General features: G+C 40.7%; 1 protein-coding gene across 1 annotated transcript in view; it reads right to left on the bottom strand.

Annotated features, from left to right (window-relative positions):
• Positions 1-23,148, bottom strand: part of LOC308286168 (protein disulfide-isomerase tmx3a-like) — a gene marked incomplete at both ends in the record, with an annotated part of 50,810 nt that overhangs the window by 12,523 nt on the left and 15,139 nt on the right. The window contains 7 exons of the mRNA XM_080727124.1: positions 567-633; positions 4,646-4,723; positions 4,899-4,998; positions 5,754-5,834; positions 13,378-13,505; positions 14,566-14,608; positions 14,958-15,009. Of these exons, the coding sequence (XP_080583250.1) occupies positions 567-633; positions 4,646-4,723; positions 4,899-4,998; positions 5,754-5,834; positions 13,378-13,505; positions 14,566-14,608; positions 14,958-15,009 (549 nt within the window). The remainder of the gene's footprint in view (positions 1-566; positions 634-4,645; positions 4,724-4,898; positions 4,999-5,753; positions 5,835-13,377; positions 13,506-14,565; positions 14,609-14,957; positions 15,010-23,148) is intronic.

The raw sequence follows: 23,148 nt of genomic DNA, 5'->3' as shown, positions 1-23,148 counted from the left end.
TAGGTGTAGTGAATGAAATAAACAGTCCATCACAGATGTTAGACGTACCATGGTAGGTGTAGTGAATGAAATAAACAGTCCATCACAGATGTTAGACGTACCATGGTAGGTGTAGTGAAATAAACAGTCCATCACAGATGTTAGACGTACCATGGTAGGTGTAGTGAATGAAATAAACAGTCCATCACAGATGTTAGACGTACCATGGTAGGTGTAGTGAATGAAATAAACAGTCCATCACAGATGTTAGACGTACCATGGTAGGTGTAGTGAATGAAATAAACAGTCCATCACAGATGTTAGACGTACCATGGTAGGTGTAGTGAATGAAATAAACAGTCCATCACAGATGTTAGACGTACCATATGGTAGGTGTAGTGAATGAAATAAACAGTCCATCACAGATGTTAGACGTACCATATGGTAGGTGTAGTGAATGAAATAAACAGTCCATCACAGATGTTAGACGTACCATGGTAGGTGTAGTGAATGAAATAAACAGTCCATCACAGATGTTAGACGTACCATGGTAGGTGTAGTGAAATAAACAGTCATCACAGACGTACCATCATAGGTGTAGTGCGTCCCGTCTTTAAAGATGGCCACAGCAGGAAGCTTAGAGATGCTGACTGCCTGCAGGAACATTCACAGTCATCACAGTTAAAGGACAACTCCGCCCTAAATCACTTCTAGGCTAATTTTCTTACTTACTTATTGATCCAAAAAGACTGTCCATGGGGTCTATTAGGCAGAAATGCCCCTGTTGTCCAGTTTCCGCAGCAAAACCCAGCAGCTCTCATAGCATAGAGTGGAGCATATAAGCCTATCGCTTTTATACTATTTGTTGTAGTCAAAAGTGTTTTTATTTTTCATGAATGTGTTACTAGTTGTCATTACAAACACGTCCATGCCATCGTTGTTCCACACAAGCCATCACACTCTGCTAAACAGATGGTATGCTTTTATCTGTTTTGCCACGTCCCGGAAAATATGCCCTGTGATTGGCCAGTACAGTCACTTTGATTGGCAGTTGTGCCGAATGCTCACCCCAAAACATGATTTATGAGATTGTGGTGGCTTCTGTGGGACAACCAAGACCATGGATGTGTTTGTAATGACAACTAGTAACACATTCATGAAAAAATAAATCACCTTTGTCCACAACAAATAGTATAATAGCGATAGGCTTATAGGCTCCACTCTATGCTATATGAGAGAGCTGCTGGGTTCTGCTGGGGGAACTGGACAACAGGGGCATTTGTGCCTAATAGACCCCATGGACAGTCATTTTGGATCAATATAAGTAGGAAAATGAGCCTAGAAGTGATTTCGGGCGGAGTTGTCCTTTAATATGTTGTGTAGAGAGTTTGTTATGAGACATCACAGTTAATATGTTGTGTAGAGAGACTGTTATGAGACATCACAGTTAATATGTTGTGTAGAGAGACTGTTATGAGACATCACAGTTAATATGTTGTGTAGAGAGACTGTTATGAGACATCACAGTTAACATGTTGTGTAGAGAGACTGTTATGAGACATCACAGTTAACATGTTGTGTAGAGAGACTGTTATGAGACATCACAGTTAACATGTTGTGTAGAGAGTCTGTTATGAGACATCACAGTTAACATGTTGTGTAGAGAGACTGTTATGAGACATCACAGTTAACATGTTGTGTAGAGAGACTGTTATGAGACATCACAGTTAATATGTTGTGTAGAGAGACTGTTATGAGACATCACAGTTAACATGTTGTGTAGAGAGACTGTTATGAGACATCACAGTTAACATGTTGTGTAGAGAGACTGTTATGAGACATCACAGTTAACATGTTGTGTAGAGAGACTGTTATGAGACATCACAGTTAACATGTTGTGTAGAGAGACTGTTATGAGACATTACAGTTATGTTGTGTAGAGAGACTGTTATGAGACATCACAGTTAACATGTTGTGTAGAGAGACTGTTATGAGACATTACAGTTATGTTGTGTAGAGAGACTGTTATGAGACATCACAGTTAACATGTTGTGTAGAGAGACTGTTATGAGACATCAAACGTACTCCTTTAAATAATTTAGCTGGAAGCCACATGTTTCCATAAAGCTGTTTTTTGCGCATTAAGGCTTTTGCGCATAAATCTGTTAATGGAAACACTTCAAAATTCAAATAAACTTTAATCTTTCAAAAAAACATTTATACACTTGGAGGAGGTGAGTTTTGGGGCTTAATCGAAAAAACTAAATGCGCAAAAGAGAAATGGAAACACTAAGTGAATAGGTTTTCAATTAAAATGCATTGAACTTGCATGATATGGATTTGGCTGTTGTGTGCACTGTGCAAGTGGGCCTCGTCCGTCACATCACCCAAGTAAATCCTGGCTAAGCCTTCGTCATCACACCGTGTTGCGTGCCAAAAGTGTCTGATCTACAAGCTCACAGCACCTTGCATCCGCAACGCGTTGTGAGCTTGCAGATCGGCCATCTTCCAGACGCAGAGGTCTCCCAAGAATCACTTGTCATCAGTTTAATGGAAACAGGCTCAATTTGCTTTTTCTTATTTCGAATTTCTGACAATTCGCTTCCTATTTTCGAAAAAGCTTTATGGAAACACAGCTAGTGAGAACCTCTGCCTTGGGGTTGAGTCAGCTTTATGGAAACACAGCTAGTGAGAACCTCTGCCTTGGGGTTGAGTCAGCTTTATGGAAACACAGCTAGTGAGAACCTCTGCCTTGGGGTTGAGTCAGCTTTATGGAAACACAGCTAGTGAGAACCTCTGCCTTGGGGTTGAGTCAGCTTTATGGAAACACAGCTAGTGAGAACCTCTGCCTTGGGGTTGAGTCAGCTTTATGGAAACACAGCTAGTGAGAACCTCTGCCTTGGGGTTGAGTCAGCTTTATGGAAACACAGCTAGTGAGAACCTCTGCCTTGGGGTTGAGTCAGCTTTATGGAAACACAGCTAGTGAGAACCTCTGCCTTGGGGTTGAGTCAGTGTTGATTTATGGAAACACAGCTAGAGAACCTCTGCCTTGGGGTTGAGTCAGTGTTGATTTATGGAAACACAGCTAGTGAGAACCTCTGCCTTGGGGTTGAGTCAGTGTTGATTTATGGAAACACAGCTAGTGAGAACCTCTGCCTTGGGGTTGAGTCAGTGTTGATTTATGGAAACACAGCTAGAGAACCTCTGCCTTGGGGTTGAGTCAGTGTTGATTTATGGAAACACAACTAGTGAGAACCTCTGCCTTGGGGTTGAGTCAGTGTTGATTTATGGAAACACAGCTAGTGAGAACCTCTGCCTTGGGGTTGAGTCAGTGTTGATTTATGGAAACACAGCTAGTGAGAACCTCTGCCTTGGGGTTGAGTCAGTGTTGATTTATGGAAACACAGCTAGTGAGAACCTCTGCCTTGGGGTTGAGTCAGTGTTGATTTATGGAAACACAGCTAGTGAGAACCTCTGCCTTGGGGTTGAGTCAGTGTTGATTTATGGAAACACAGCTAGTGAGAACCTCTGCCTTGGGGTTGAGTCAGTGTTGATTTATGGAAACACAGCTAGTGAGAACCTCTGCCTTGGGGTTGAGTCAGTGTTGATTTATGGAAACACAGCTAGTGAGAACCTCTGCCTTGGGGTTGAGTCAGTGTTGATTTATGGAAACACAGCTAGTGAGAACCTCTGCCTTGGGGTTGAGTCAGTGTTGATTTATGGAAACACAGCTAGTGAGAACCTCTGCCTTGGGGTTGAGTCAGTGTTGATTTATGGAAACACAGCTAGTGAGAACCTCTGCCTTGGGGTTGAGTCAGTGTTGATTTATGGAAACACAGCTAGTGAGAACCTCTGCCTTGGGGTTGAGTCAGTGTTGATTTCGTCGACTAAAACTATGATGGAAAATGTCCTTTGGCTACCTTTTTTCACTGACGAGAACTAAATGAGAACTAAATAAAAACTACGATCCAGTAGAACTACAGTAAAAGTCACTTTATGTTTGGTTGCGTGTGGCTGTTCTGAAAAGGTAGATCTGCTATTTTCCCTCAGCAACCAAGTGTAAAAAAACCATCAAGGCACCGCCAAAATACATTGTTGACAAAATCAACAGTAAGTATGAAATCATTTTTTGACGACAAAATCAACTGGATATTTAGTTGACTAAAACTAGACTAAAACCAAAACATTTCAGATGACTAAAATGTGACTATAACTAAATGCAGTTTCATTCAAAAGACTAAAACTAAATCTAAATTTGCTGTCAAAATCAACCCTTCCCAACGCACCCAAACTGTCAGAGAAAATATGTTACGTAAAAGAATAAATACCGTATTTTCCGGACTATAAGGCGCACTTAAAAGCCTTTAATTTTCGCAAAAAACTACAGTGCGCCTTATAGTCCAGTGCGCCTTATATATGGATCATTCATTGACATTGACATTCCCTTTAGCACAGCTCCATCTGTTGGATGCATAACGCAACGGTAGCGTCTATTATGTGCGCCTTATAGTCAGGTGCGCCTTATATATGAAAACAGTTTGAAAATAGACCATTCATTGACAGTGCGCCTTATAGTCAGGTGCGCCTTATAGTCCAGAAAATACTGTAATACAATATCAGGTTAACAACAATACATAAAATCATGTTAATGATAAAATAAGGTCACCTTGGGCAGGACGTCTCGGGATGCGGAGAAGAAGGAACAGTCAACGATCAAGTCCTGAGCTGCCGACGTGTAGTTACCCTGTCAATCAATCAATCAATCAATCAATCAATCAATCAATCAATCAATCAATCAATCAATCAATCGTGTGTGTGTGTGTGTGTGTGTGTGTGTGTGTGTGTGTGTGTGTGTGTGTGTGTGTGTGTGTGTGTGTGCGTGCGCGCGCACGCACGTGCGTGCGTGTGTGTGTATGTACCTTCAGAGGAGAGGAGGCTCCAATGTAAACGATCAGAACGTCATGTCGTCTCATAACGTTCTGGAACAACTGAGGACTGTTGAGACTCCTGATGACTGGACTACACACACACACACACACACACACACACACACACACACACACACACACACACACACACACACAATCATTATACTGTACATGCATCAATACCCATATCCATGTGTCCATGTGGGTGTACGGTACATACTAAGGGTGCAACGGTTTACAAAATGTTCGGTTCAATATTTTGGTGTCACGGTTCGAAACTTTTTCCATAAAAAATAAAAAATAAACAGAAATCTCCTTTATTTATAAATGTATTTTTATAATTACATATTTTGTTTTAACTTTGAACAATACGGTACCCAACCTCTAGGGTAGTGGTTCTCTAAGTGGGCTCTGCGGACCCCTAGGGGTCCTTGAGGGGGTTCCAGGGGAATGTGGATGTGGACACCTAGGGGTCCTTGAGGGGTTCCAGGGGATTGTGGATGTGGACTGGTAGTGTTGGGTAAGGCGCACCAGCTTAATATGTTGGTGTGCAATAAACAGTTCATTACAGGTTCCGTACAGGGTCATTCAGTTCGGTTCAGGGTCATTCAGTTCGGTATTCGATGTTCGGTTCCATATTTTGCACCCCTAATACATACATAGTCTTTACACAGGTAGTAGAAGTTAATCTTAGTCAATCAGGATGAAATATGATAAGTCAGACAGATCTGACTTTAAAAACTAGAAAGGTTATTCCTGCTTCTGACCCGAAAATGGTATGATCCTGGGCTATAGAGACACGCACGCACGCACGCACGCACGCACGCACACAGGCACCAGACTCACCCTGTGATGCGATCAGCAAATTCCATGATGGAGTCTTTAGTTCTGTCTCCCCGGTAGTTGTACTGGACACCGTTCTTTAACCTGGTTAAAAACAAGTAGTTAAACTAGTTATACTGAACTGATCATTCTTTAACCTGGTTAAAAACAACTAGTTAAACTAGTTATACTGAACTGATCATTCTTTAACCTGGTTAAAAACAACTAGTTAAACTAGTTATACTGAACTGATCATTCTTTAACCTGGTTAAAACAACTAGTTAAACTAGTTATACTGAACTGATCATTCTTTAACCTGGTTAAAAACAACTAGTTAAACTAGTTATACTGAACTGATCATTCTTTAACCTGGTTAAAAATAACTAGTTAAACTAGTTATACTGAACACCATTCTTTAACCTGGTTAAAAACAACTAGTTAAACTAGTTATACTGAACTGATCATTCTTTAACCTGGTTAAAAACAACTAGTTAAACTAGTTATACTGAACACCATTCTTTAACCTGGTTAAAAACAACTAGTTAAACTAGTTATACTGAACCGATCATTCTTTAACCTGGTTAAAAACAACTAGTTAAACTAGTTATACTGAACACCATTCTTTAACCTGGTTAAAAACAACTAGTTAAACTAGTTATACTGAACCGATCATTCTTTAACCTGGTTAAAAACAACTAGTTAAACTAGTTATACTGAACACCATTCTTTAACCTGGTTAAAAACAACTAGTTAAATATTTCACTTTCAAAAAAACTTTTGGTCATTTTATCATCTAATCAGGCTTTTTGGAACACCCAGGACAGTTTTGGAATTTCTTCATTCAGTATTTAGATATTTGATATTCATTTCTCCCCAATATCCCCCTTCCAGGACCTTCCTTTACAAATCCATTATAATTTCAAACTCCATTTTAACCATGATAGATTAAATGAAAACAAGTGTCCTTTTTTCTGGTGACTCCTGACACCATCCGAATACGTGAGCAGGCTCTGTTTTTTCGAAAAAAATTGTCATTGATTTCTATTAATCTTTTATTGTATTTAATAATTTTCCTTTACCCAAAAGATTAATAGAAATTAATGAAAAATGTTATCGAAAAAACACGGCCTGCTCACGTATTCGGAGGGTGTCAGGAGAGGAGGAAAAAAGGACACTTGTTTTCATTGCATCTATCATCTATCTATAAATGCGAGAAGTCTCTGCGTGTGTGTCTGTAATCCGCGTATCTCGAGAACCGTTCGTCCCACCGGCTTCAGATTCGGCACGCGCGTTCCCCGCCGCAGCACGGAGTGCAGTGCCGGGCCTCGACCCGACGCGCGGTTTTCCCGAACCGGAGTGAAACGTTCGGAATCTCCTTATGCGGGCTGATTGTTGACATCAGGCTGTTCCGGAGGAAATCGGTGCAAGCGCTGACTCATTGTGAGATGTGTGACATCACCTCATAAAAGGCTCTGACATCACGTACGGCACATGAGTCAACAAAAAATCTCTGTGAGTGTGTATGTATGTATGTAATCCGCGTATCTCGAGAACCGTTCGTCCCACCGGCACGCGCGTTCTCCAGATATGGGAATAAAATGAATGCCCGTATGCGGAGCTGATGTCTGACATCAGAGTTTTCCGCAACCGGTACTGTGTGTGCAGAGATCTTCATATATGGGCATAAGTGGACAAAGACAAACAGATGGTCAAAACGGGTCCTATGACAACAGGTATATTGGGGTTTGCATTAAAGGGTGGGGCATTCATGGGGTTTGCATTAAAGGGTGGGGCATTCATTCCCTATTTCAAATTCGGCACGCGCGTTCCCCACCGCAGCAGGTAGTGCAGTGCTCGGCCTCGACCCGACCCGATACACGATTTTCTGTAACCAGCACGAAAGGTTCGGATTCTGATGTCTGACATCAGGGTTTTCCGGAACTGACACTGTGTCTGCATAGATCTCCATATATGGGCATAAAATGGATGCAGACAGACAGATACAGATATCTCCATATATGGGCATAAATGGACACAGGCAAACAGATGGTCAAAACGGGTCCTATGACAACAGGTATAATGGGGTTTGCATTAAGTTTGTCTCCTCCTCCATCTGTTTGTCTGTGTCCCTTTATTCCCATTATGGAGATCTCTGTATCTGTCTGTGCCTCCGACTGTGTTGCAGACACAGTGCCGGTTCCCCCTTTAATGCAAACCCCATTATACCTATTGTCATAGGACCCGTTTTGACCATCTGTTTGAAAAAGCGACAGAGATCTCATATATGGGCATAAAATGGATGCAGATAAACAGATATCTCCATATATGGCATATGGGCATACAATGGACGCAGAATCACAAAGTTCTCCATATACGGGCATAAAAGGGACACAGACAGACAGATACAGAGATCTCCATATATGGGCATAAAATGGACGCAGATAGACAGATATCTCCATATATGGGCATATAATGGACCCAGAACTATAACTGCAGTGATCTCTATATGGACATAAAATGGACGCCGACAGACAGACAGATACAGATATCTCCATATATGGGCATAAATGGACACAGGCAGACAGATGGTCAAAACAGGTCCTATGAACAGGTATAATGGGGTTTGCATTAAAGGGCGGGGAATTAATTCCCTATTTACATTGTTCCGAGTTGGCCAGGTCGCCGACTAGCAGCAAGAGCCGCTGATACAAACGACCTACGGCCTGGTCGCGACTTAGGCCACGACTTGGAGGTCGTAGGTCCCGGTTCTGGAGGTTTTGCGCGATCTCGGTCGTAATTCAGCGACCTGGGAAGTCCGCGATCGAAACTCTACGCTTGCTAAGGGAAGGGACGCGAGTTTAGAAACTCTACGCTTGCTAAGGGAAGGAGCGCCGCGATCGAAACTCTACGCTTGCTAAGGGAAGGGACGCGAGTTTAGAAACTCTACGCTTGCTAAGGGAAGGAGCGCTCGTTTTCAACAGCGTCGGCAGGTTAGCTACTCAGTGTCGGCAGGTTAGGGTTAGGGTTAGGGTTAGGGTTAGGGTTAGGGTTAGAGTTGGGGTTAGGGTTAAGGTTAGGGTTAGAGTTAGAGTTGGGGTTAGGGTTAAGGATAGGTTTTGGTGCACCTCGCGCGGTCCAAGTGACTACAATGGAGCGCTTCCTACCTCCGGTTCAGCCAATCACAAGCTTCAAAAGGTTGAATAGCGCTGCTGCTCTAGAATATTCTGCAAAAAGACGGCCCGGGGACGACCGAGGTGGCGCAACCACGGCCGGGGGTCGCGAAACTAGACCGGCCGCGACCTAACAAGTATGTACCGCGAACTACGACCTCCAGAACCGGGACCTACGACCTCCAGGTCGTGGCCTAGGTCGCGACCAGGCCGTAGGTCGTTCGTATCAGCGGCTGTCTCTCCCGACTAGACGCTGGGCCGCCCGAAGGGTGGCCCAGCTTCTAGTACATTATAATGATAATTAAAGCTGCAAGCAGCAATGACCGGGCCCTCGGAGCTCTACCCACGTCACAAGGCCAGCAGCCAATCAGAAACCAAACAGGAAGTCAGCCATTTCGACTAATTAGTGGCGTTTTGGCGCATTTTTGGCCGTTATCACGGGTCGCACTTTAACGATAGTTTAAAGTTTTTCTCAAAAAAAATTTTTGAGAAAAAAAAAATTTTGAGAAAAAAAATTTTGAGAAAAAAAAAATTTGAGAAAAAAATTTTTTTGAGAAAAAAAAAATTTGAGAAAAAAGATTTTTGAGAAAAAAAAATTTTTGAGAAAAAAAAATTTTGAGAAAAAAAAATTTGAGAAAAAAAAAATTTGAGAAAAAAAGAAATTTTGAGAAAAAAAAATTGAGAAAAAAATTTTGAGAAAAAAAAAATTTTGAGAAAAAAAATTGAGAAAAAAAAATTTTTGAGAAAAAAAATTTTGAGAAAAAAAAAATTTTGAGAAAAAAAAATTATGACACCAGCCGCAAGTCTGTACGACAAACGGTTCATGAGTTATAGAGGCACTTCCTGTTTGGTGAAGGGCACTTCCTGTTTGGCGAAGGAAGCGTCAATTAAGGTTAAGGACTCTTAATCAAGTCATATGATACCAGCCACAACTCTGTACGATAAACGGTTGAAGAGTAACAGCCAAAAAAAGGAACAATCAAGTATGGACCAATCAGAAGAGGGGGCACTTCCTGTTTGGTGAAGGAAGTTTGACCCTTCGCCACGGGCACGCCGTTTTACGAAAACTCACGATTTTGATAACTTTTCATTGTTAAGGTGTCTTGAGTATGCCGAGCGAACTTGAAGTTGATCCGATTAACCCCCTAGGAGGAGTTCGTTAAAGTGCGACACGTGAAAACGGCCAAAAATACACCAAAACGCCACTAATTAGTCAAAATGGCTGACTTCCTGTTTGGTTTCGGACGTGGCGCCGAGAGACTTTTTTGTGAGTCCGGACACAATACAGATGTGTACCGATTTTCGTACTTGTGGGTGAAACCGTATAGTGGGGCTGTTGCATTGAAATATTGTAGGGGGCGCTGTTGCGCCATTAGGCCACGCCCCCCCCTTTTTTTTTTTTTAAATACTAAATTTTTCGCCACTTGTGATGTGTGTGCAAAGTTGCGCAACTTTTGGAGTACGTTTTGCGGCTCAAAAACACGATTCATTCGGCGGAAGAATAATAATCTTTGCAAATACAATAGGGTCCTCACACACTGTGTGTGCTCGGGCCCTAATAATACCACATGATTCCTTTGAAGAGAAAGGAGGGAACGTTCTATTGTGCATGAAAGCTGACCTAAAATCATGGCTCCGCCAAAATTCAAATTGGACATGGCTAAACCCGCAACCACACACACACACCCTCCTTTTATGTTATTATGGAATTTAAATGTATCTTTTGATATTCAATATTTTTGTCCAGTTTGAGTGTTGAATCGTTTTTATTTTATTTTTATGTATCTTTCATTGATTGATTGATTGAGGAATGTATTAGAAACTGTATTACAAACTGTACTGGCAATATTGTCGGGGAGGTGGCTCTGTATAGTTTATGATAGTCATGTCACTCATATTTGATTCCATCTGTTCCTGGTGGCAGTAACATTATCGCTGTCTTGCTGCCTCACAAAAATGTGGAAAGCCTTACCGAAGGCCATAAAGGAGTGTGGATCACTAGCATCCTTTAAAATTGCCCTGAAAAACCACTTACAGGCAGCAGCCGTTCGCAACTGGTAAAAAAACTAACCTAGCCCAACCCTACCCTCCCCTGCCCCTTCTTTGTATATACTTACTGTTTGTTTAGACTTACTGTTTTCTTTTTTTTGTTCTCTCATTTTATTTTATTTACATATCAACTGCATAGTACTGTGTTCTATTCGTCTGTCATTCAATGTTATATGAGATACTTTAATGGTTTCCTGTGGAAATAAGCTTAGGCTTTTCATGGATCTCCTTTTAGTAGACCTTGTACCAGTGAACTGTACCGTCATGAAACTGTACCTTTTCCTATGCAAACTTCTAATAAAGTCTTCAATTCAATCAATCAGTTGATGCTTCATAACCATTATGAGTCAAACCTGATTAAGGCAGAAATGAATGATCTTATAGGAAATACACGTGTCCAGTCCATGCTATTCCGCAATGCTTTAGAGACAAAAATGTGGAACGGAGCGAACAGGCTTGAAACCAGGCTACTGCTCCCCCATTATCTAAAGTTTTGACAAGTACAGGTCTGCACTTCTGGAGCGGTGGGAATGGACCTTGTGGTTAAAATGGAGTTTGACGTTATAATGGGTTGGTATAGAAAGGTCCTGGAAGGGGGAAAATGGGGGGAAATGAATATCAAAAATCTAAAAACTGAATGAAGAAATTCAAAAACTGTCCTGGGTGTTCCCAAAAGCCTGATTAGACGATAAAATGACAATAAGTTTTTTTGAAAGTGAAATATCCCTTTAAACTAGTTATACTGAACCGATCATTCTTTAACCTCGTTAAAAACAACTAGTTAAACTAAACATAATTCTTTAACCTGGTTAAAAACAACTAGTTAAACTAGTTATACTGAACCAATCATTCTTTAACCTGGTTAAAAACAACTAGTAAAACTAAACATAATTCTTTAACCTGGTTAAAAACAACTAGTTAAACTAGTTATACTGGACACCATTTGGTATACTGATCATTGTGTAACCGGTTAGCTCAACTAGTTTACCATGTACTGAAAGCAACACACTATTTATTATTTATATGAACAGACGGACAGACAGACAGACAGACAGACAGACAGACAGACAGACAGACAGACAGACAGACAGACTTACATCAGTATGGTAGGATATCCTCGGACTATGTATTCTTTGCTCAAGGCTGAAAAAAGAAAAAAACTCAAATAAAATTCAGTCGCCCAGAGGCAGCACAGCAGTTAAGGTTACAAGTTACATGGAAGAAAGAAAAAACTGACAAGGAAAAATAATCAACTATACAGTAACAGAGCAAAAGTAAAAACAGTAATACGTAATACGTTTTTATGAAACCAAATGGAACATTTTTAATTAAAATTTCTGAAATTTCTAAAAGGGCCTTTTGGTGAAACTATTGAAAATAGCAGACCTCCAAGCTCACAACGCGTGGCGCTGCGACGCGTTGTGAGCTTGGAGGTCTGCTATTTTCAGTGCTTGATCCCACACTGAACTAAAGCATAATCAAGTCAGTACTGGAGATGTGGCGTAACGGCATGGATTTCTACACAGAGAGGACAATTCTTTCAACATAATATGTTGCATTCAAGTTCAGGAGAGTTTGGACAAGGCAGTTCTGAATGCTGCCTTCAGGCATGACATGGAAAGAGGGGGCGTTTTGCATTTCTTTCACCATAGTAAAAACTGCATTCATGGTCTGGAGAGGACACTTTTTACAGACGGTTAAAAAGGGCAGGGGCTCAAGCCCCCTATACGTGCACATGCCTGGGTGGTGTCATTCTACTGACCAGTGTGTTGGTTATGAGTGGTCAGACTTCTTTTTTTTCCTCTAATATAGTTTTATCCCACGGTTTTTGCAACCCATTTTCTCACCCAGTGCCAACTACCTTTCCGCTCTCCCCATGCCGCGCCAGGGGAATTGGGGAGCACCTGACTGGCTAGGGGGAGGTAGCATAGAAACCAGGACTACTGCATGTTTTTGTGAGGGCATCTACCCTAGGAGACACGGGGAGAACATGCAAACTCCACACAGAAAGGCCCTATCGCCAACCCCACCTAGGGTGTGGGCGCTGATGACGTGGAGGGAGGAACACGCCCCCAGCACCCACAGCGCCCCCCGGCGGTAATCGAACCCAGGACCTTCTAGCTGTGAGGCTAAGCGCTAACCACTGCACCACCATGCCCCCCTGTCATACTCTTACTAACCAGTGTGTTATAATGAGGGGTCAGTGTGATACTGACCAGTGTGTTGTTATAAGTGGTCAGACTCATACTGACCAGTGTGTTGGTTATGAGTGGTCAGTGTGATACTGACCAGTGTGTTATAATGAGTGGTCAGTGTGATACTGACCAGTGTGTTATAATGAGTGGTCAGTGTGATACTGACCAGTGTGTTATAATGAGTGGTCAGTGTGATACTGACCAGTGTGTTATAATGAGTGGTCAGTGTGATACTGACCAGTGTGTTTGGTTCCATCACAGACCCCTACGTTGACAGGAGATCCCAGACTCTTCAGCTCAGAGCCGATCTGGTGCCAGACTGGATCCAGCTTCTTACAGAAGGCGCACCACGGAGCAAAGAACTGTGGGAAATAAAACACACCATGAGACCATAATGAGATGCTAGCATGCATGGAATAATGATAATAATAATGCAAAATAGGACTATAGGCTTCCAGAAATGTATTCCCAATTTCCTACATTGGTCATCATAATGTCAAGGGTTGCACACTGCTGTAAACACTTCTGTAAACACTGATGAAGTGAATTTTCTTTTCTTTTGTGGGTTCCCAGAACTCAGGGTGGGAACAGGTTCTATGCGCACTATAAAAGCCTGTCCATCAGTGTTGATTTCGTTGACTAAAACTATGACAAAAAATGTTCGTCGACTGTGTTTTTTTCACTGACGAAAACTAAATAGAAACTAAATAAAAACTAAGCTATGATGACTAAAACTAGGACTAAATATATTGACAATTTTGTCAACAAATAAAAACTAGACTAAAATGTCACGGTACGGACCAGTGGAGAAGAGATCCAGTAGAACTAAAAGACAAGTCATTTTATGTTTGGTCTACAAGCTCACAAACGTTGTGAGCTTGTAGATCGGCTATTTTCAGAGTGCAACCAAGTGTGTAAAATCAGCCATTACGACACCATCAAGGCCCGCCAAAAATGTTTTGTCGACTAAAATATTATGATATTTAGTCGACTAAAATTAGACTAAAACTGAAACATTTCAGATTACTAAAATATGACTAAAACTAAATCGGATTTTATTCAAAAGACTGGAACTAAAACTAAATAAAAAATGTGTTTTTTATTAACACTGCTGTCCATAGTATCTCCCAAATGTTCGGTGAGTTGGACTTTCCGACGTGCAAATTTCCGGCAAAACTCTCATTTGGTCAAATGCTTTTCAGAAGTCTCGAGTGACGTCATTTTGTAGTTGAACCGGACCTTTTGAAGGTTTGGTTTCAGTCAAAGTAACTATGGACAGGACTTCATGCTGTGTTTCAATACAAAAAACCATATAAGATAATTATATCAGTAATGATGGACAAATAACGATAGAAATAACAATATTATTAATGATGTTCCTAACAATGATATTCATAATGACATTAAGGTGTGATGACATACCATTATCAACCATATTTCTTCTGGCCCTTTAGTTTCCAGAAACCTTACAAAAAGAAGAAAAAGAAATTACATTGAATCTTAAACCACGCAAACACACACGCACGCACGCACGCACGCACGCACACACACACACACACACACACACACACACACACACACACACACACACACACACACACACACACACACACACACACACACACACACACAATATATAATTATATAGTGCGTCACAGTCAGACATGTTCTTTCATAAACTTAGGAGCTTAGCGTCCAGAAAACATTAGTTATGTGTCTATATAGAATAGATCCATGTATTTCAGAATCATATGTATGACAGATGAAATGATAATCATAGATATGAATATTTTGTGTATTCATAATTAACTCACGTGTCATCCAGCTCGTCAACGAAGGCTGACACCGCTGTGAAACTCAACACCACTGTGAAAAAATAACACAATAACTTAAATATAATTAATATATCAAAATAAAATGACATGTGAATCTCAACACCACTGTGACAAATATAACTTAACAATATAAAAAGACCATCTACTATCTATCTATTGAAACTGTATTGACTGATCAATTGATTGAATAATTTATCATCAGTTCTCATATAAAGTACAGTACAGTACAGTACAGTACAGTACAGTACAGTACAGTACAGTTCAGATACAAGCTCTACTAATAGGATTTAAACCATAGAAAGCACCATGTCTTGTTTACATTGGGGTCCTTTGTACTCAATTCATTGAGCAGGCCTACTCAATTCATCAATATTATAAATTCTAATAATCCAGAGGTCTTCAAACCTGTTCATGTCAAGGACCCCCAAACTAATACTGTGTGTTTGTCCATGCCATGGACCCCCATTTGAAGATATGTTGTGCCACGGACCCCCAGAAGAGAAGCTTATTGTATGTATTTCTTTTTATCAGAACTACATGGTCACAAACACATCATATTGCAACCCTGTAACCTTGTTCGACTAATTTTGAATATTTGAAGTATAAAATAGGGTTAAAGTGGCCATGGGGGACCCCCTGGAACCCTTAAAGGACACATGGGGGTCCCCGGAACCCACTTAAAACCACTCTGGAAGAACACAGGTGCAAATCAAAACTGGACCCTGTAAAAAGTAGCCTAAAAGTCAAAGACTTTATCTGTGATACATATATTGATAGGTGATGCCTATATTGCTATATGTGCCATTGAGCCCAATGTAAACACGCCATAGTGCTTTCTTGTGGTTTAAATCCTATCTGTACTGTACTGTACTGTACTGTACTGTTCTGTACTGTACTGTACTGTACTGTACTGTACTGTACTGTACTGTACTGTACTGTACTGTAGGCTACTGTACTGTACTGTACTGTACTGTACTGTAGGCTACTGTACTGTACTGTACTGTACTGTACTGTACTGTAGGCTAATGTACTGTACTGTACTGTACTTTTACAATGAGAACTGATAATAAAGTAGGCATATTCAATCAATTATCATTGATAATTGATTGAATATGCCTACTTTATTATCAGTTCAAACTTTGATGAGAGCCACAGCCTATCTGATTAATAAAATGAACAACAAAGCATTTCTACTGGTTCTACAATGTAAGTTGATACATGATTTATAGTAAAATAAAATCAGTCAAAATGTCAGCTGATATTCAACAAAACACCTCAACGTTTAGACAACAGTTCAGCCGGTATCAATTATTCAACAGAATAAAACAACTTTAACAACATAAATCTGTATACCAGTACATTAAATAACTGATATAATAAAATAAACATGTATTTACCTGTGCACAAAACCGCAACCTTTAAAAGAAGCATCTTTCTTTAGTTGATAACCTGTCGTTAACCTGCACTGCACAACGCGTGGACTAGTCTGTGGCTTCAGACTGTGTTACACCACCACCGGTGACCTGTACAAAGCTGTGTCTACTCTCCAGTGGATTGGTTTAAACTTTAAAGATCAGAGAATAGACACGTGTTGGGGTCTGGCGTTCATTATTTGATGGTGTGTTGAAGACAGATATCACTTATTGTACTGGCTGATAAAAACACATTGTAATATAAAGTCACAGGTTATTAGAGTGACTTAAATCTACAGGTAACAGGTTTCTTTGTGACATCAGCTCCACACACAGCAGAAGGAGGATTTAAGGGCAGATGGCTGCATGCAGACTGACTGGCCGTTAAATTAAGTTAATCCAATTAAACCTCCATGCGCTGTTGTAACACATAATCCTATTATAATACAATCTGATATTACATTATAGACACATATTATAATACTATGTGATATTACATTATAGACACATACATATTATAATACTATTATAATAGGCCTACTATCTGATACTACATTATACATCAGGGGTCTTCAACGTGTTCAGGCCAAGGACCCCTTAGTTGAGAGAGAGATGAAGCAGGGACCCCCACAAGCATCACATATTAGGAGGGTATTATGAGTCACCAGAAAAAAATAATGGGTGTTTTTAATGAATCTATCATGGTTAAAATGGAGTTTGAAGTTACAATGGGTGTGTGTGGGGAGAGGCCCTGGGCCTGGAGGGCCTGGTAACATTTACATCAAATATCTAAATATTCAATCAAGCTAATTAAAAACTGTTCAGGGTGTTCATAAAAGCCTGATTAGATGATAAAATTACCAAAAGTTTTTTTGAAAGTGAAATATCCCTTTAAGTGTATATATAACTATCTGCACATTTCTAAAGTGACAATTTAAGGACTTTTTAATATCTCTAAAATGACATATTTGGTCAAATTGTCAAATATTAGAGGCAAAAATTGTGAAAATAGCAGATCTACATGCTCACAACGCCTTGCAACACGAGGCGTGAGCATGTAGATCTGCTATTTTCACAATAGAACCGTGTTATACAAAATGTAATTCCTCAACTCTTAGTGCTCGTCAGGTAGTCCAGTAGCCAGCCCATAGAGCCCCATTGTGAACCTGGACATTTTGAGTACCCTAAAGTTTTATGTTAGAAATGTTGAGTAAGGGTCCCCAGCAGTTAGAAACTGCCGGATGCTAACTTGCATATGTTGGGCAATTTTCATAATTAGCATAATTAGATTGAATTAGCATAATCACCTATAATAATGGAAAATATGTCAAAAACTGATTGGACGATTTGAACAATATTGGAGTGGTTTTGGGGGTTATTGAGGATGCTGAATCCATTTCTGACATTTTCTAAATTCAAAACGTCCGTTTTAAACCGGAAATGGCCATATACCAACTTAAATTAGGATGATTTTGAGACTTTTTTGTTGATTTTGATTATGAATTAAATTATAAATGTGGTTATTTATATGCTTATAGATTATCTGCATTTCAAAAGCAAAATATAGACAATCCACACAAATTATTAGAACAATGACTGCCAAAATAGCCTATAAAAAATAGTCACTTCATCATTTGGAAAAAAAAGTATCAAAATCATCCCAATTTAAGTTGGTATATGGCCATTTCCGGTTTAAAACGGCCATTTTGAATTTAGAAAATGTCAGAAATGGATTCAGCAACCTCAATAACCCCCAAAACCACTCCAATATTGTTCAAATCGGCCAATCAGTTTTGGACATATTTTTCATTATTATAGGTGATTATGCTAATTTAATCTAATTATGCTAATTATGAAAATTGCCCAACATATGCAAGTTAGCATCCGGCAGTTTTTAACTGCTGGGGACCCATACTCAACATTTCTAACATAAAACTTTAGGGTACTCAAAATGTCCGGGTTCACTTTCTGGCTACTAGACTAAGGGTGGGGGGTCCCCAGTTAAAACATGATTATTCTGGGGATCGCGTCCTGAAAAGCTTGAGAAGCACTGCTAAAGAGCTCTGGGCTGAACTGAGTGCAAATTAAGGAATACATGAAAGGTCGACCTAAAACAAAGTCGACCCAAACTCGTTTCCCAACGGGTCTGTGGTCTTAAGCTAGATGCAGAATAGACCGAAATCTAATCTGGGGGTCCCTGGAACAAAATATTTTGCGATAGGGGTCCATCCATGGAACAAAATATTTTGAGATGAGGGTCCACGGTCAAAAACACATTATGGGGGTCCTTAACCACTGATAGGCACATTCTAAAAATGTCTTCTAAATCATAACAATTTTCCTGAAAAAATGTATGTTTCTATCATTGTTTCTCAAACTTTGTCATGTGATGGAGGACCCCCAGAATGATATGTATTTGGCTACGGACCCCCATCACAAAATATTTTTTTCCAGGGACCCCCAGAAGCAAATGTTTGATTTTAGTCTATTCTGCATCTAGCTTAAGGCCACAGAACCGTTGGGAAACGAGTTTGGGTCGAGTTTGTTTTAGGGTGAGTTTTCCGGTTACCATTTAAGGACCCCAATGGAAACAACCCTTACATACATACATAGACCTATGGGGCTGTTAAGTCTGACATCATTTTGTAGGCAGAGGAGAACTTTTGGGGCCAAAAGGCCCCAGCGCCCGTGAATGAGTCTTTTTACTATTTTTACTATTTACTAATTTTTCTTCTCTTAGTTGTTGAAAGGAAAGTGGTAAAATTATACTTTAGCCGTTATTTTTGTCTCGGATCTGTTGAAATAGCGAGGGACAGATATTGATAATAAATCTGTTTGGAGGTCTGACTACAAAATGATGTCACAGCTTAAAGCCCCATATGCCTACATCTCTGAAGAACAGACTCTCTGATGCAGAAGGAACACAACAAAGAGGGTGTTCCCTTTTATTTGACGATGCTTATCCAGATTGTACAGCAATGCATGCTTGGGTTTACATAACTTCTATTGAACTGTACTTCCCTGGTCTTTTTAAAATATCTATCAGTCAGTGTTGCTCCCATGTGGAGTGTGTTTCCACTAGGGGGTGCTATTGTACCATACAGGCTGTATTAGCCTACTGTAAAACCAAACTGAGCTCACACATTCTGGGCATCTGAGACAACAATCTGTATTTACTGTTATTACCAGAATAACATCTATTTGACTCATTATAACCCTATAGGCCTAAATGTATAAACCACCAATAGTCATACATCCATGTCCTTATAATTGCAGAGTCGATTTGTATTTATGTATTAAATAAACATTGACCCTACTAATGGTACTAATGGTTCTCACATAGATAGATAGATAGATAGATAGATAGATGCTTTATTTGTCCTTGCGGAAATTCTTTTTGCACCAAGCAGTCATCAGGACACAAAATCACAACACATAATACACAATACATGAATGACAAGACAAAACTCATAATTCACTGACAACATGGTACACACCACAATACATGAATAACAAGACAAACTCACAGTTCACTAACAACATGATACAAAACAGGCTACCAGTCATAACACTTTATGCACGGAACTGAGCTGGGGCTTGTTTGTTCAGAAGCCCTATACTAGTGGGGACAAATGTCCTCGAGGCCCTTGCCTTCAACGCAGGTACTGTGTACCGTCGTCCTGAGGGCATAAGGTCATATTGACTGTATAATGGGTGTGTTCTATCCCTAGAAATGGCTTTGCCCTTCCTGAGCACACGGGTCTCATACATAGAGGTCATACTCTCCAGCCGTACGCCAGCTATCTTGCTGGATACATTTATGATTTTATGGAGCCTGTTCTTGTTGACCAACGATAAGGAGCCATACCAGGCAATAAAACAAAAAGTCAATGCACTTTCCACAAAGGAGCGATGGAAAAGTAACATTAAACTTTTATCCACATTATACTTTATTACTTTCTCAGTCTGCGCATAAAATGCAGCCTCATGTTTTATTTGCAAGATTGTCCTTAACTCTGAGAGTGTACACATGTAATAATAGTATCATTACACTGGTGACAAGGATTTACGCATCATTTTAAACCAGATCGTAGACTGTCAACTTAATGAGTTGAATACCAGGTTCCAACTCCCCGTGCTGCTAATGTAACTGATGCTAATGTAACTGATGCTGATGTAACTGATGCTAATGTAACTGATGCTGATGTAACTGATGCTAATGTAACTGATGCTAATGTAACTGAAATGGTAGAAACTCTCAATGTCTCTGGCAGTGTTTTGGGTGTTACAGCAGTTAAAGAACATGAGCTTGCTTCATTTATGACTCACCTTGATATCAAAGAAAGCAAGGGAGCTAAATGTGACACACTGCTTAAGTGGATGTGTGACCTTATAGCGCTTTCCCCAGTGTCCATTACTTCTTAAAAGCACTGATTACTCTGCCCATGACAACATGCTCTGTTGAACGTCTGTTTTCCAGTGTCAAAAGAATCAAATGTGCACAAAGAAGTACTATGACAACCGCTCGCCTATAATGGTCTGTGTGACTGTGTCTCCTCGAGTTTGAGAGAGACATCGTTGGCATTTCGCCTACCCTGACCCTCATTTATGGGTACGCCCCTGACTCAAATGTTTTCAAAATCTTTGGAAAATATCTGATCTGATCTGCTGTTTTCACAATTTCTGCCTCTAATATTTGACAATTTGGTTTAATTTGTCATTTTTAGAGGTATTAAAAAGTCCTTAAATTGTCACTATAGAAATGTGCAGATGCCCTCTATACACTTAAACTTTATGTTGGTTTGTTTACTGTTGAGTGAGAAAACAATGTTGCACATTAAGCTAATCATCTGTGGCCCCCCCCCCAAAACAATGTGGAGACCCCCTGCGGGCCCCGACCCACAGGTTGAGAACCACTGCTCACACACCCAGTGCATTTGACTGTCACTTGTTGTCGTGTCATTTTGGACTGCCTGTCCGGTTTGTTTGTGGCCATGTCCCCGGGCGATGGCCGGACCCCTCCCACATTCCTACAGACCCCTCCCACATTCCTACAGCCCACACACACCAAGTAGCTCACTGTAAACCTACTGTACATGCATGTTACACGCATGTCAATGTGGGGCTACTGTCTGCCCCCCCCTAACCCCAGTAATAATGGTGGTATAAGAGCAGCAACAACACAAATTGTGGAAACCTCGTATTTCCAAATGTGTACGTTCTTTCGCAAAGTAAAGCCCTGCTTCATCATACAAGACCGTCGCACAAAAGTAGTGAAAACAGCAGATCTACAAGCACACAACGCCTCGCGGTGCGTCGTCCAGGGTGTTTTAGGGAAGGGAGAAGAGTCTGGGACGCGTGGAGCGTCGTCCGGGGTGTTTTATTGATGATTGGCCTTATAGATGGAAATGTGGCTGTTTTCTGTGTTTCCTTAGTTTTTAGACTAGTGTGTTACAAAATCATTGTCTATGTCCAAAATAGGACCATCACTTTGATCTTTTTTGTATTTTGAGTGGCCCCTGAGCCATCCTAGGTTTAGTAACCCTGCTCTAAAGGGTTGGTTACACCCCTCCACTCTAAGTGGCGATGGTTCTAAGTGGCGGTCCGCCCCCGCTCTAAAGGATGTGTGGAGTATTATTTGTCACGCAAGGTGTTTCAGGGGAGGCTGGGACAGCATTCCTGTGATCTAAAGTGTGTGTGTGTGTGTGTGTGTGTGTGTGTGTGTGTGTGTGTGTGTGTGTGTGTGTGTGTGTGTGTGTGTGTGTGTGTGTGTGTGTGAGTGAGTGAGTGAGTGAGTGAGTGAGTGAGTGAGTGAGTGAGTGAGTGAGTGAGTGAGAGAGAGAGAGAGAGAGCTTGTAGGGTTGAAACTGGCCTTGAACCAAGGTTCACACTGACCCACACATGGGCAACATAAGGCCCGGGGGCCGGACCCGGCCCTTTGACCATCTCACTACGGCCCTCGAAGTCCTCAAGAAAAACTAAATTACCCCCATAAAATCGACATCTTAAATGGCAGCATCATGTTTTTAGGGAAATCAATTAAACGCAACTCCAATTAATTATTAGTATACGTAGGCCTATGTACCATTTGAGTATATTCCATCCGTATGTTCTCAAATGTTAAACATTTATAATGTAACAGTGAAACAGTCTGCCATGGATCCATATTTATAACATAATTCATAAGCCTTAAAGACACCTCACAAAGTAGGCAATATGTTTGTCCGTCTTGTCTATCAAATTCATGCAGTTTTAACTTCATTCAGCACAACGTGTGGCCCTTCACTCACTTTATCAAAGTCAGTGTGGCCCCCTGGAAAGAGATGTTGCCCCCCCTGTGCTAACCATAGACGGGTTTCTTGTTTACAAACATTGAGACTAAATGCACAGCTGACTGTATCATGTAATCAATTCCGTCCAATCCCCAAACCTGTTGTTTTGGGGAGCGCTGGTTTCATTGGCTAATTTTCACCCTGACCCTGCGCACGCATCTAGTTTTATCAGTGTAACGTGGACCAGAAACCCGTCTATAGAGTTATAATAAGAATAGAGAGGACACCGGATATCCCCGCCGGGTCATCCTCATCAGTGTTTATGTACTGGTGCAACTCCTGACCTCTCTGCAGCTAGAGGGCGCTGTCCTCCAGGTTCACATTGTTATTGTTTGTGTTGAAATCCCCTTCAGGGAATCTTAGATCAGCTCCTATAAGAACTGTGTTCTAAACATAAACACACCTCACATCATCCTATAAGAACTG

This window comes from Nannobrachium achirus (genome assembly GCF_963921795.1).
Source record: "Nannobrachium achirus genome assembly, chromosome: 5".
Lineage (NCBI taxonomy): Eukaryota > Metazoa > Chordata > Actinopteri > Myctophiformes > Myctophidae > Nannobrachium > Nannobrachium achirus.
The sequence above is the reverse complement of the archived record's forward strand: the minus strand, read 5'-3'. Positions and strand labels throughout refer to the sequence as shown.